The following is a 14,808-nucleotide window of genomic DNA, read 5'->3' on the forward strand; positions in this document are numbered from 1 at the left end:
TTGTAACGTACTTATATAACTGTGACTTAACAGGTGTAGCCAATTTCCTCATTGCCAAATTAGTTTGACCTTGAATTTGAACTTGCCTTTTTGTTTTGTAGTGGGAAAAGTGTATGATTTTTTCTTTTTTTGGGGGGGGCATCTTTTGGATGCTCCACCAATAGCTGTATACCTTTTATATACTTTGTGGCTGCACTACTATGAGTCACAAAGAGAAAACTTCAACCAAAACAACGTGTCACACATCTATCCACCTGTGAGCGAATGAATTAGATCAACATAAGACAAATTAAGAACAACAAATAAATGTTCTCGTTTTTAATGCAATATTATTCTCCTCATATTTTCATATTGTTTTTCTGGCCTTAAATGCAGCTTTTAAAAACATTTGTGATGGCTGCGAACACAAAATCTTTCTCCGGTTCCAGTGACATCATATTTTACATGCTGAAACGCTTATGCTACCCCCCCCCCCCCCCAAGTCTCCTGGTAATAAATTTTATGAGGCAGATCAAATCATTTTGCAATCGCTTTCTCTCCCAGATGTTGTGATCCGTCATCAGTTTTCTGTTTCCTTCTTTTTTCTCATTTCTCATCTCTCCGCCTCCCAGCTCCCTTTTCTCCTACAAGGATGCAAATAATACACTATTACTGTACATTGAAAGCTTTTACTTGAGTAAGATACACACTGCTTCTATTGGCTCTTATAATTCTTGAGAGCTTTTGGCATTTCCGAACGGGACAATGAGGAGCATTAAAGCCAGTGAATAGCAGGACTGGAATGACAATCGGGTAGACTGGAACGAGCAGAAAGAGAGCAGTGTGTGCTTTTGATTTGATTATGTTGAAACAATCAGCTATCTGAGCACTTTTTAGCTTTTGCCATGAGTATCTGCCCATACACTGGACTTGGATTGCTGTTTGCTGCTTTGTTTGCAGAAGAGCAAGCAGGCAAAATTGATTGCCTGCTTGCTCTAAGGTTGTGCTAAAAACAGGCTCAACTTATGGCTGCCTTAATGATTCTGTTTCTCATATGTGCTTGCTTCACATGCAGAAGGTTCAGCCTGTGTCAGGAATTGATGATTCAATTTTTGTACAAAACATCCTGAGTAACGCATCTGGTTTCTCCTTGGCTTTTGTGACTTCCCCATTAGGTCATTATGAGCGGGGGCGTCAACGTCAGGTCCACCCTTCAGCCCCCTCCTCCACCGGGAATCCCGCTCCCACGCACGTCTTTGCCCGTCTCCCACAAAACGGACAGGCACCAAAGGATCAGCGAGCTGCCCAGGGCCTTGACGCCCGCCTCGAGACGTACACCCTCACACACACCCACTCAATCTCCATTACTTTGCCCTCGGAGCTCCAGGTTACCGAAGTCATCCGGTAGGGACATTTCGACAAATATTGGCCTGAAGCCTTCACTCGTCCATCAACCAGATGGTCAACATGCTTGCCAGACTTCTTCCTTAGCCTACAATAGTCCACTGACTCAGCGCCGTGTGCCTCTGCCACACTCCAAAGACAGTCTGGATCTTGGAAAGCCCACACAGATTCAGACGGATTTTTCACTTGACGGTAATTGTAATAGAAATCTATGCACAAATCAAAACCAAACATGGGGTCCCACCAGCCGACGTCCTCCGCTCCAGTTCAGCAGAGGAGAGCATTCCACTTCCAGGGTGATTAATGATGCCGTGCCAGGAAGTGGGGAAGAGGCTCCAAAATTGGACCCAGCCCAGTCATGTATCTCCGACAATGGCAACAACTACCAACCTCCCGCTCAAACTATCCATCTGGACAGCGTCAACGGTGTCAGTGTCAGCGGTGTCAGTGTCAGCGGTGTCGGTGACTGCGCTGCCCAATCGGATGAGGAGATGGGGACGCCGGAGGATTCAAGTCCAGCTTCCTCTTCCAGTCTTCCGCTGCTTCCACCAGGCATGCCTGCCATGCCTACGACATGCAAGCGATCTTTAGAGATGCAAAAAGAGCCCGCTACCTCTGAAACGCAAGCTCCGCGAGTCAACATGGTGGCAGTTGCTCCTTTCAGCTTCAGGTTGGCGCTACTCATTCGCACACAGTCACCAAACCATCAGCTGTGACCCATTGTGACTTATATTTCGTGCTCCAGACATACTTTATATTTCTCCGCATGACCTCCCATTGTACAGGGCACTTAACACCCACTCAGTGTAATTAACACGAGTCCCAGAGGCTTGTGGGATTCGAGTCTGATTCTTATGTACATGTATTCCACAACAAATCATACACGCAACCATGAACACACTCGGTGTCCACAAGAAAGCCTTTAAGGCAGGTTTTCGTCCTCCCTCAAGATAACCAAATGAAGAAAATAGTACAAATACTGTTTGCTGATTGTAAGATGTCAGTACAGTGACAGATGTGTTCCGCGTGTTATGTTGACAGGCTGCAGGTGCAGGAGGGTGATTTCTCACTGGATGAACTGAGCGACTGTTCATCTGGATCCATAGAGATCTGCTGCGATGACCTGACACCAGGTTAGACAAATTCACTCTTCAAACACAATTGTATGAACTAGCCTAGCAGTTTAATTCTATCTGCCCAGTCGGGTTGAGCGCACTAAATGGCTAAGAGATGGATTTCTGTCATGTCTGAGTGCTACATTTTGGCAGCAAGACACATTTATTGTGACATTCAGACACGTCTTGCCAAACGCTGATATGACTCGCATTGTTGGACCTGAATAGGCGAAGGGTTGAGCAGCCTCAGTCCAAATAAATGCCCCTTTCTCATCATGCTTTGGCCGCCATGTCTGTCATAAGGTGGCACAATTTGGAATGTGTGCCTCAGCCCGCAGCTAAGCTGACTGCACTGGGTCAAGATGAAGAGAAGGAAAGTAGAGTGCTTGGAAGATGACAGTGGTGACGTGGGTCAGTAATGTGATGAAAAGGGTGCACTCGCTGCGAGGCAGTCTTACTGGCACTTTGGTTTCAACTTTTGAACCCATTCTCCTCTCATACTTTCTTCTGTCTAAATTATTGTGTATATAATGTTGACCAGCGGCCCGGTGGCCCAGTGGTTAGCTCGTCGACCTCACAGTGCATAGGTACCGGTTTCAATTCCAGCTCCGGCCTCCCTGTGTGGAGTTTGCATGTTCTCTCCGGGTACCCCGGTTTCCTCCCGTATCCCAAAAACATGCACGCCAGGTTCATGGAACACTCTAAATTGTCCCTAGGTGTGAGTGTAAGCGCAGATGGTTGTTTTCTATGTGTACCCTGTGATTGATTGGCAACCCGTTCAGGGTGTACCAGGCCTACTGCCCGAAGACGGCTGGGATCGGCTCCAGCTCCCCTACGACCCTTGGATAAGCGGATTGGAAAATGGATGGATGATATTCACCTCAAAATGTCAAGTTTTTCATCATTTATTGTTTTAAGGCACACATTTTACATTAGAAAAATCTCATGGAACACCACCGAACAAAAATGTCACAAAAATATAGGAATATAAAATTATGATCTGGTTTCATTTGAGCTTACTCAAAAATTAACTTCCACAGGAAGAATTTCTGGCCTTTAGGGTTTAAATGAACATGAGGCTGATATACGTACAGAAAACCATGACCAAACCAACCAGATGGAGAAAAAAAATCTTTCTTGTCCTCTTTGACCATCTCGCGGAACAGCATTTAATTTTTCTGCCTGTCAATATACATGACTGGCATAGATAGATCGACAAAGATACTGTATTGGTAATTGAAAAATACACATTTTGGGAGAAATTAAGTGGAATTGGATAATTTCCCGTGGCAACCCTGATGATCTCTTAGGGCACAGCAGTGTGCCACGGCACCCTGGTTACTGCTTTGTTGGACAAGGGACATATTAACCAAACATAAGTGTGGACACCACACTATATGGCAGTGTCACATGAGAGAAATGTCAAAAATAGTATTTTATTGCATCAATATTCTTTGTTTTCTATCTATTCCTATTCAACATTTGCTGGTGTTGGGTTGAGGTGTTCTTTTGTAGCCTTTTAAAAATTCTTCTGTTGATTGGTGGTGGGAACTCGTGATGGAGCATACAAGGCCTCTTGCTGTCTTTGCATGATGGATTTGATCACGATCTTGGAAATTGATCTCTCACCGGGCTTTGAAGGGCATCCAATGTGTCTTAGAGCAGTCACAAGGCACAAAAATAACACTGTAATGAAGAGAGAGGAAGAGCACGTTATGGTAACAGAGTCAATCACAAAAATGAGTTCTATATCTGCTCATATTCAAAGAAAAACACCCTTTATCATTTTATGACCCTGATAAAGACACGGACATTAAATGTGTCTGTAGCACCATATGGTGGGTCAATTTGACCTGAGTCTTACTGACCTTGCCACTCTCTAGAGATCGTGTGTGTGTGTGTGTGTGTATATGTGTGATGTGTGAGTAAGTGAGATGGATGGATGGATGTCTGACCATCCACAGATGACGTTTTGCAAGTTTGAATGTTTGGTAGATCAGAACTTTTTCCAGAAAGGCAATTGTCTTTCCATATCTCTGTCTTTCTTGCATGCACACACACCCAAGTTATAATTTATTTCTGGTCCCAGAATACTCTTTTTAAGGATAACATGCACAGAAAACTGACATATTAAAAACACACACACACACACACACACACACACACACACACACACACACACACACACACCTACACTCCTGGTTATAATCGGCGGCATTATTTGCACCTCAGATCATGGCAATCAGTACTGTGAATGGCTGGAGGAATACAACAATCCAAAAAGGCAGGCTCAGCCCTTATAAATGTAAATAGTAAATTCTGTAAATGTTGGGTAGAGTATGTCTTTAAAATGATGAAATTGCTCTTTTTATTTTTATAGAGGCTTGAGTTGTCAACGTCAAACATTAACATTGTGTGCTCTTAATAGGGACACAGTAATGGATACATTAGTTTGAATGTGAGGTGGAAGAGGAGAAAGGTGGCTTGAATGACTGTCGATACTCCAAATCCCTTTTGACCTCAGGGGTCACTCCCAACACGGGGAGTCAAGTTATGGCGGAGTCCATCATGTGACAAATCCACCGTCATACGCGCCCCACTGTAACCAAGCAACCAGCACAGGCATTATAGCATTGGTGGGACACCCCCGGGGAGTGCAATGAGAACGTCAACACTAAGCCAACCGCAAGAGTACAATTGAAAACAGTCAAAAACAAACATTTTTCCCAAGATGCCAGTTGTTGTGGAGCTTTGCATGATTCATAATGTGTGTGTGACATTCATCATGCTGTTTTTGTTAGGTTCACATTTTATGCCTCCCAGATACAGTTGCGCTATTGTCACGGAAAGGCTGCCTTTAAGTGCCTGAATTCCCCGAATGCTTCAGCCATTGAGTCATGCTGTATATTCTCACTATCCTCATTCATGAGTCAGTGCATCCCGAATGTTTGTTATCTCAGTATTTGGCCTACAAAGTGGACCCTAATAGTCATGTTAAGTGTGAGTGTAGCTATGCGTCAAAGCCGAGTATTCATTGCGATGTCCGGTGGACCCCCGAGCATTAGCGCACAGCAGACATAAGCAAGCCAAGCAGGAGGCAAAGCCATGAGGCAGGATATCCCCTCTCTGTCTTATATGCTTCCTCTGCTTCTCTGGCTCACACATATAAGATCCTTCCTCACCCTGGCCTCATATTCCTTGTCTTCCTCCTCCGATGAGTTTATTCAGTCCAATCTCATTTATTTTGAGAGCACGCTCTGCGTTCTTGCTGTTCATCTTCACTCACACTTGTAGTCATCCCTTTCTTCTCAGTACTACACCCTCGCTTCAAGCTTGTCTCATCACCCCCCCCCCCCCCCCGCACCCCCTGTCCCCATATTCACACTCAAAAAGAAATGGAATGACATATTTACCGCTTATGCGCCTGCGTATGCAACCTTATTTTCAGTAACGCCGTGATCGGCTGTTGCAGATAAGACTGGCCATCAATCAAACAAAAATGGCATCACTGTTTCTTTATATTTTTTATGTTTTAGTGATAAGTAACCCAACATTTGTAATTCACAACAGAAAAATAGTGACTATGCGAAAAAAAATCGTAATAATAATAAAAAACTTTACTTTTGGATATCCGTGCCTCATATGGGGGGGGGGGGGGGTGGGGGGAGGATACAAATCTTGGTGGGCGGGCACCAGCTGGATTGATCGTTAGTGAAAATGTCCGTAGGTACTTTGTTATGTAACTGACTGTCACAGTCATCTCTGCATTTAGAAACTGCATTTTCTATTTCCTCGAGTAGTCTCTGTGTGATATTAAAGTTGGTTTGTTGAACTGAAACCTTTGTGTGTGATAAATATGCAAAGAACACAGAAATCAGGAAGGGGCCAACTATTTTTTAACAGCACGGTAACTCATGTTGCAGTGCAGCATGTGGCCAGGACAATCCCACAAACTTGAGGGAACATGTTAACAAAATTTACTGCAACAGCCCAGTCACTTGCAAAATATGCAAATCTGTCTTCAAATACAATAAAAGCATACCTAAAATAATGTGCCACGTTTCTTTGAGCTGCACCACGATGTCCCGTCTTACAACATGCTATGCAACAAAACACAAGAACAGCAGGTTCGAAGAAAAAAAGCATGCACAAGGCTCCTACCAATAACTTTCTTCAGTGTAATGTAAGTCTTATTTTTCATAGCTTGTTTTTAATGTTTTGTTTGGAAAAACGCTCTACTGTGCCGAGAAACACAAATAATGTCATTGATTTATCAACTTGGACTTGAATGTCATCACATTACAGTCGACTTCAGAAAGTCTTTATTTGTTCGCCCCCCACAACTGTCGAGATAGACTAGTGAATCTGTTAAAAACTATTCTGAGACATTTTCCTCCTTTCTGCCCAATTGCGTGTCTCTGCTGCTTGCTCCACTTCATGCTGTGAGTTCAGTCAAGCCATTCAGCCTTGTATCTCTAGTTACTTGCACTTAAAAGAAAGTGCCTTTCATTGTGAGTGCGTGTGTGTGTGTGTGCGTGTGTGTGTGTGCGTGTGTGTGTGTGTGTGTGTGTGTGTGTGTGTGTGTGTGTGTGTAAGCATTTTCCCCAGGTCTGAGCCAATTTCCCAAGGTTTTAGCCAGTGGTCAGCCCATTCCACACAAACACAAATATCGAACATGCCGAAAGTGTGTGCGATAAGTGATACATTGCAAAGTTAAATACCAAGTGCTGGCATCTGTCGCGCACTCAAGCTGCCAGCTTCTCTGATCTAGGGCCAGATTGCTCAGGTAACTTGCACACTCCCGACAGGCCGTGTGCTGTGTGTATCAACGTGTGTGAGTATAAAGAGAGTATGTTTATGTCCGCTGTATATTAAAATGATTAGTCAGCAGAGTTTAAGAGAGCACTGCAACAAATAAGTAGCTGTGTGCTGCAAACACACCCTGAACACAGTGTGCGTGCTTTTAAAGCACCAGTGAGTGTGTGTGTGTGTCCCCCCCCTGTGCTACACAGTCCTGCCTTGTTTGCGGCCGCTCTCATTTCACAAACCGTAACCCGTCTGGGAGGTATAAGCGCAGATGTACAGCACCTATTAACCTGAAATTGCACCCTTTATCCACACACTTTCCTGCCACAGGCCCCCGCCCCCCAAACTGTCACTGCACACAGCTTTGACCTCAGTGTGCAGGCTTCAACATTGCATTCCTTTGAATAAGGTTTGCTGACTCTAGCACATGGGTTTAAGCAGACAACAGCCAATGTTCAGTATGTTTTGCACGATCGCTAAATGAACCTTTATCAATCTTCATTAACTACTAATGTGTGTTCTTTATAATGCTCTTGACAACCAGTACCAATCGGAGCATTTGGACAGTGTTTGGCTTGAATTAATTAGGCTCAAAGTTTTAGTGTCCCTTTGAATCGTTATTTGTCATGCAAGACATTGTTTTTTCCTAATTTTATGCTTCCAGTTTGATGTGGTGAAAGTCTGGGAACATGAGCGTGACTGTGGCCCATTGCCCCAAAGCAAAGTCTACAGTTGGCATGCTTCGATGAGTCTAATGTGGAAGAAATACTTGTCAATTCTTGCCTCAATCACAACAGGCGTCAAATGAGTGAGAGGAGAGATTACTAGAGTCTCATCAGTGTCTTCTGACCTCACACCTTCAACGCAGATTAGAGTTGAGAGCGAAGAGCTGATTGAAGTCTCTAGTGAGCAGTAAACAAGCAAATATACTGTAGTTGTCTAACAGCCGTTAGTTCGTCCATTGGCACATAGATTTCCTCCAACAGGACGATGACCAGGTTCCTAACACGATTCAAATAAAAGCCCTGACCTACAAGGAGACTGCATGCATATTGTTTCCTGTAAACACTTTTATTGATTTCTCTGCACGATAAGGGATTATGCTCTGCCATCATTACTAGCCCTAATGGAATGGATGCTGTTTATATGTTTATGGCACTCTGTACAATCAGGTCTCAATTTATCCAACGGTAGAAGATGACTCAAGAATAGATTTTTCACATCTGACATCAAGTTTCTCGAGCTGGGATGTCCAGTGGAATGAAGTGTTGGAGTTGAACATGCCGGAGTATTACTGAATCCCTAGATGGGGGCTTCTTTGGCCTTGTCTCATCAATGTGACACATGGGGAAAGACAGACCCACGCACACAGAGCACACACATTACATGCACATTCACGAGAAGCACAGACCGAAATATCTACGCCAGCACCCACGCGTGTACTTGTGCTTGTTTTAAACTGACGTGTTATCACAATGGCCGGGAAATGGATGAAATGGTGCAGCCATAGTTTAATGGCTCGTGCATCGAGAATGGGTGTTGTGGTGTGGCTTTGGACGAAGGATGGAGTGGGAGGAAGGAAATGGAGATGAGTGGATAGTTGATGTCATGCAGGTGGAGTTTGTGCTGATTATTTCAGGGCTGTTGGGTTACTGATTAAAGCGAAAGCCTGTAAGCCTGGCCGTTCTTCTACATTTGGGGTTTGCTTAATGTTGCGTTAAACCTGCAGTCCTATGATAATTTAAGAGAATCACGGGTGGGCTTCCTGTGGTTAACACACTTAACTAAGTCTGAATGTGAAGGGATGAATGGAGCAGCAAATGTGATTATTCTGGCGGCAGTATTTGCCATTGAGCATCGGTGCAGTCACATTGCCCGGATGATCGAACTGCTTGTGAATATTAAAGGATGAAAAAATATAACAGGTTACGGGTTTCTAATGAGCGCAAACAACATTTTAAAAGAGGATGTGAAAAAAGTTTTTTTTTCATACAGGCACAGAAGAGTTTAATTTCGATGCGGGTAACTTATTGCCAAACCCTTGTTTGGACCGCACTGCACAGCATCTGCGGTGAGTGTGAGAGATTTTCTACATTTAGTTGACAACGCTTTTTCGGATGACATTTGTAAATCTGGTGACTTTAATTCATGTAAAAAGGGGAAAAAAAACGAGAGGGGAAAGGAGGGATGGATGAATCAGCCAGTAGGAGGAGGGCGAGCCAGAGACAACAAGATAGAAGGAAAGCTCGCAAAGGACAAAGTAGAAGGCGGGTGAATGAGCCAGGGGGGGGGGGGGGTTAGTTTTAGCAAACCAGCAAGCGAGGCACAAGCGGAGGGAGGAGAAACGGGGAAGAGGGGGGTGTTGCTGCTGTTGCGATTGCTTCTCCTGTCAGTTGGCCGCTGCCCGCCTCACAAGCAGGAGGGGATGCAGAGCAGGAACCAAGCGGAGTGCAGACAGAGGGCGGCCAGTGAGCGCTGCGTTTTGTTTCAGCGCTTCTATTGTCATCTGTGAGGTGCTCTATGAGGAGGTGTGTTTACACAATGGACGCCGATCTGCAGATCCATGGATTGTAAAATGTGAGTAAAGGAAACTGCTGCCGCCAATCTGCACTGATGCATTGGCCGTTTTCAAGTGAGAGTTCTTGCACACCAGGGAATCTGGCATGTCCGGTGTGCTTCCACAGAGGCAGCAAATCAAGACGACTCTGGTGTTTTTAGCTCTTCATCTCCCATCTTTATCACCATTTATTCTAGTCTGCTTGTGTGTATATCAGAGCATGCCCCTGTTGTTTGACTCTCTACAGGAGGGATGCTGGAGGCTAGCGTGGCTAACATTAGCATGACAGCCAAGCCCAGGCAGCTGGACTTCAGGACTTCTGCGGTTTCCAGCCAGGATTCTTCAGCCCAGTCCATGGCCTCAAGGAAGCCCCCAGCAAAACCATCTGCTCTACCCCAGGGACCGCCACGTCCCTCCAGGTCAGAGCTGAAGGTCTACCGCCCAGCTGCTGGTGCTATCCCCATTCCAGTCTCAAATCCATCCAAGCTACGCAAGCAACGATCACTGAGCAACTTGGCTGTGTTCACTGATGCTGAGAAAAAGCTCCACCTGTACCAGAGTCCCAGGTGGAACGATGACTCGAGCCAGCCCGGCTCTGGCACCAACAAAGAAGGGAAGACTACGGCAGGTCGGGCCGTGAGTGGCAAAGCCTCATTATCCAGAACACTTTCAACGTCAGAGCAGTCCCTCTTCCAAGGGAAGCCCAAACCATTCAACTCCCAAGCAGTGACATCAAGTTTGGGCAAGGCGAGCCGAATCCCAGCCCCTGGAAAACCACGAGGACCTTACGCTGAGGTGAAGCCCATTAGCAAAACCTCTGACGCAGTCCATAGTCCAGGACCAGAACTTGTTGAGAACCCAGTTAAGGCTAATGGAGCCGGTGGTACAGGCAATAATGGCACAAAAGTTGGGGACAAGGGAAGATCTGCTGCCCTCGTCAATGAGGACAAGAAAGAGAATGAGGTGGTAGAAGGACAAGATGATAAGACCTTTTTGAAGGTGGACCCAGAGTTAGTGGTGACAGTTCTGGGGGACCTGGAGCAGCTGCTGTTCAGCCAAATGCTTGGTGAGTGCACTCTCTTCTAGGCCTGTTCTGCATTGGGTCAAGCATGAGACCAACATCACTTCGGACATGTCTCTATTTATAGTCCATAAATATCTTCTATTTTCTTATTGATTTTTGTTCTGAAGTACTGTTGGGGTTGACTGCTCGATGGTAAATAATCTCACCAAGCTGTCAATATTGGCTTTAACTGTAAAACGGCGAAATGTTGCATGGCTAGTTATGTCAATGCCTTCTTATTTGGACCAGCTGACATAAGCCATTTCAAATGATTAGCATTGCTTTCTTTTTGTTGATTCATGAGCTGGCATTGAAGCGAGTGGTTCTGACCTGCTTCAAACAACAAAGCGTCTGCAGGAAAAGTGGTTAAGATTGCATGACTGTCTCTGTCTTGTGTGCTGTGTTATAGTATTTTGTTATTTTATATTAACTGTTCTGTAAATCGCTTCGTTACAGCTGAAGCTGTTTTGAAAGCGCTATATAAATAACATGTATTGTATTGTTTTGTATTGTATTGTATTGACCTACCACACTGCCACAGTTTCGCAGTCCCACATATAGTATCTGAGCATATATTCATGTTTGAGATAAGATAAGATAAGAAAACCTTTATTAGTCTCGCAATGGAGAAATTCCCAATTCACAGCAGCAAAGGGAAGAAGTAGAACAACAAAATATAGGAGCTGCTGGAAAGGCAGCCACTCTCGCGGCGCCATTTTGAAGTCAAAATAACAAAAATAACACAACACAACACATAGGACACAAAAAGTACAGTATATTTACGTTGTCTGCATTCATGGTTAACGCGAGCGTTGTCAGTTGGTCAACAGAGCGTCATCTTATTGAGTCAGGCTCCAGTCACAGTGGGCTACATATTTAGCCTTGTACCACTCCCACTCCACCCTCATGTCTGACCTCCAACCTCCCCTTTTATGTCCATTGATCTCCAGGCTATGGACAGATGGTCACCATCTACCTACCCTACCGCCTCCTCCTCCCCCCATTACCGCGGGCAACGTTTAGGAGAAGAAATTAGTCATGTACTTACTCATTTTGCCAACAGTTGTAGAAATGTCAGTTTTTAAAAATCTTAAGATTTGATATCATTCAAAGAAATCTGTTTGATATTGTCAAATTCTTGTCCTGCACAGCCCCACATTCCCAGCCCGCGTCACCTTACCCTTGCTGTGTGTGTGTGTGTGTGTGTGTGTATACCTATTGTAAAGGGGTACAGTATGGTTTGTGGATTGACTTTGCTTGTAGTCACAATCTTTGTTTTGATGCCACACCTATAATCTTGAAAGCCAGGCAGGGTGAGGATGAGGGAATAAAGGGAGGTGAGAATGTCCATACATTAACATGTGCATGAAGGAATGCCTGTATAGAATTATTGCCAAAAAATAATGATAAATGCCACTTGCTCAAATTTGTGCAGGAATAGACTGACACTTTTTTTTTCTTTTCTGCAGAGTCTTTTGTCACACAAAGCACAAGCAGGTGTGTGGGCGAAGTGCCCGTAGGCACTCGAGTTTTGACGTCTGCCTTTGGAGAGGCTAATTGTAACGTGCGCTGTTGCTTGCGGCTGTGAACGCATCTTTTATCATATCCTCATTTCCACTGGGACGTGAAGCTAATCGGTTTCGGCTCTGCACGCTCTGTCATATAGGAAGATACATTATATGCACTTTCTCCTCATTACGCTTTCTCATTTGCCCGTTTTTAAATTGATGCGTCCTGTTCTGTGTTACATCAAGATAAATCTTTGACTTGACCCCCATCCTCTTAGCTTTGTCCTGTTTGCTTCTGGCATTGAAATGGGCTCCATCTTGTTTTGTGACAGCTAGCAGTATGCAATGTGACAATGTCCTTTCCAGATGAGCCTTTAGCACTAGGCAAAGATAATGTAGGACACCACTGAGGTCCAATCGAAATGTGGTAACCCACTTCAAATTAAATTGACCACATGTATTATTATGCTTATTATGAGAAAATTCCCAAGATGAGTATGGGGGCTGGGGGGGGGGGGTAGTATTTCTGGACGAAATACACTAACACTGTATTCCTCGACAAAGGTAAACGTCGAAATGAAAGCCCCATTTGGTAATAACATAAAATAATCGAGTGTTGTCGCAATCGCATCCTTGTTTTAAATGACTGTATGCATATGTTGCACATTTTTATCCCACTCAGCATTAACAAGCCAAGCATCAGTGGTGTACTGGTCAGCTGTGTGGTCAGTGGCATTAGCTTTATCTCTCATAAGTGCAAAATAATGCAAGCGGGGGCTAGGGCCCCTTAGCGGTCGCAGCCAGTTGTGAAACTCCAATTATCCGGTCACCTTCAGCCAATCAATGCGTCCGAACAGAAGTGGAAGCAAGCAGAAAATGGCTTTCATTCAAATAATGCGCACTATATGAACCAAAATAGGAAGAAACATCATGCTCTCAAATGAAGCCGAAAACCAGTCAGCTGATTTACGCCTGATGCATCATGAGAAGAGATTGAAGATTAGTGTCAGTTTTTCCCTAATAGGGACAATAGGCCAGTTCCACCAATGAGTGATTAAGAGATTTTTGTTAATTGGATGTAGAGAATTACTGAATTTGATTTGTGGTCTATGAGTAGCACATGTGGACTTGGGAGTACACATCTTCAGAAATTTAAGATATCCTTTATTTGTCCCACACTGGGGAAATTTACAGCCTCCAGCAGCAAGAATGTAGGCAGAAAGAAGAAAAAACAAACAAACACCGTTCAATTAAGTGCAATATAAATACAAAATGGATAAATCGCAGTGCTATTTACAGTTGTTTTTCACATCATTTATCCATCCATCCATTTTCCGAACCGCTTGATCCTCACTAGGGTCGCGGGGGGTGCTGGAGCCTATCCCAGCCGTCTTCGGGCAGTAGGCGGGGACACCCTGAATCAGTTGCCAGCCAATCGCAGGGCACACAGAGACGAACAACCATCCACGCCCACACTCACACCTAGGGACAATTTAGAGCGTCCAATCAGCCTGACATGCATGTTTTTGGAATGTGGGAGGAAACCGGAGCACCCGGAGAAAACCCACGCAAGCCCGGGGAGAACATGCAAACTCCACACAGGGAGGCCGGAGCTGGAATCGAACCCGGTACCTCTGCACTGTGAAGCCGACGTGCTAACCACTGGACTACCGGGCCGCCTTTTCACATCATTTAATTATTATTAATATAATTGTTGCTATTTTTATTCAGCAGCCTGACAGCAGTCGGTAGGAACGAGCGGCGGTATCTCTCCTTCTTGCAGCGCGGGTGTAACAGTCTCTGGCTGAAGGAGCTACCCAGTGCTGTCAGGGCGGGCTGGAGAGGGTGGGAGGGACTGTCCATCATAGCTTTTAGCTTAATTAGCATCCTTCTGTTGCCCACCTCCTCCAGAGTGTCAAGGGAGCAGCCCAGGACAGAACTGGCCTTCCTGACCAGTCGCTCCAGTCTCTTTCTGTCCCGGGCTGAGATGCTGCCTGACCAGCAGACAATGCCATAATGGATGGCCGAGGCCACCAGCGAGTTACAGAAAGTCTTAAGGAGCGACCCCTGAACCCCAAAAGACCTCAGTTTCCTGAGTAGGAAGAGTCGGCTCTGTCCTTTCCTAATCAGGGTGTCCGTGTTTGTAGACCAGTCCAGTTTGTTGTTCAGAAGAACACCTAGGTACTTGTAGGAGGTCACCCTCTCTATGTCCATACCCTGGATGTTCATCGGTGCTGGTGAGGACTGTTTCCTGCAGAAATCCACAACCAACTCCTTAGTTTTCCTAGGGTTGATCTGGAGGAGATTCTGCTGGCACCAGTCCACAAAGTCCTTTGTCATTCCCCTGTACTCCCGATCGTCCCCCTCTGTAATGAG

General features: G+C 45.0%; 1 protein-coding gene across 4 annotated transcripts in view; it reads left to right on the forward strand.

The window, feature by feature from the left end:
- Nucleotides 1-14,808, forward strand: part of nav1a (neuron navigator 1a) — a 77,500-nt gene that overhangs the window by 2,559 nt on the left and 60,133 nt on the right. For all 4 annotated transcript variants that reach the window (XM_086116439.1, XM_086116423.1, XM_086116415.1 and 1 more), the window contains exons 3-5: nucleotides 1,155-2,053; nucleotides 2,425-2,516; nucleotides 10,109-10,927. In XM_086116439.1, coding sequence (XP_085972565.1) covers nucleotides 1,161-2,053; nucleotides 2,425-2,516; nucleotides 10,109-10,927 — 1,804 coding nt within the window. In that variant the 5' untranslated portion in view covers nucleotides 1,155-1,160. The remainder of the gene's footprint in view (nucleotides 1-1,154; nucleotides 2,054-2,424; nucleotides 2,517-10,108; nucleotides 10,928-14,808) is intronic.

This window comes from Hippocampus guttulatus, chromosome 1, assembly GCF_054856545.1.
Source record: "Hippocampus guttulatus isolate MCC_2025c chromosome 1, RoL_Hgut_1.0, whole genome shotgun sequence".
NCBI lineage: Eukaryota > Metazoa > Chordata > Actinopteri > Syngnathiformes > Syngnathidae > Hippocampus > Hippocampus guttulatus.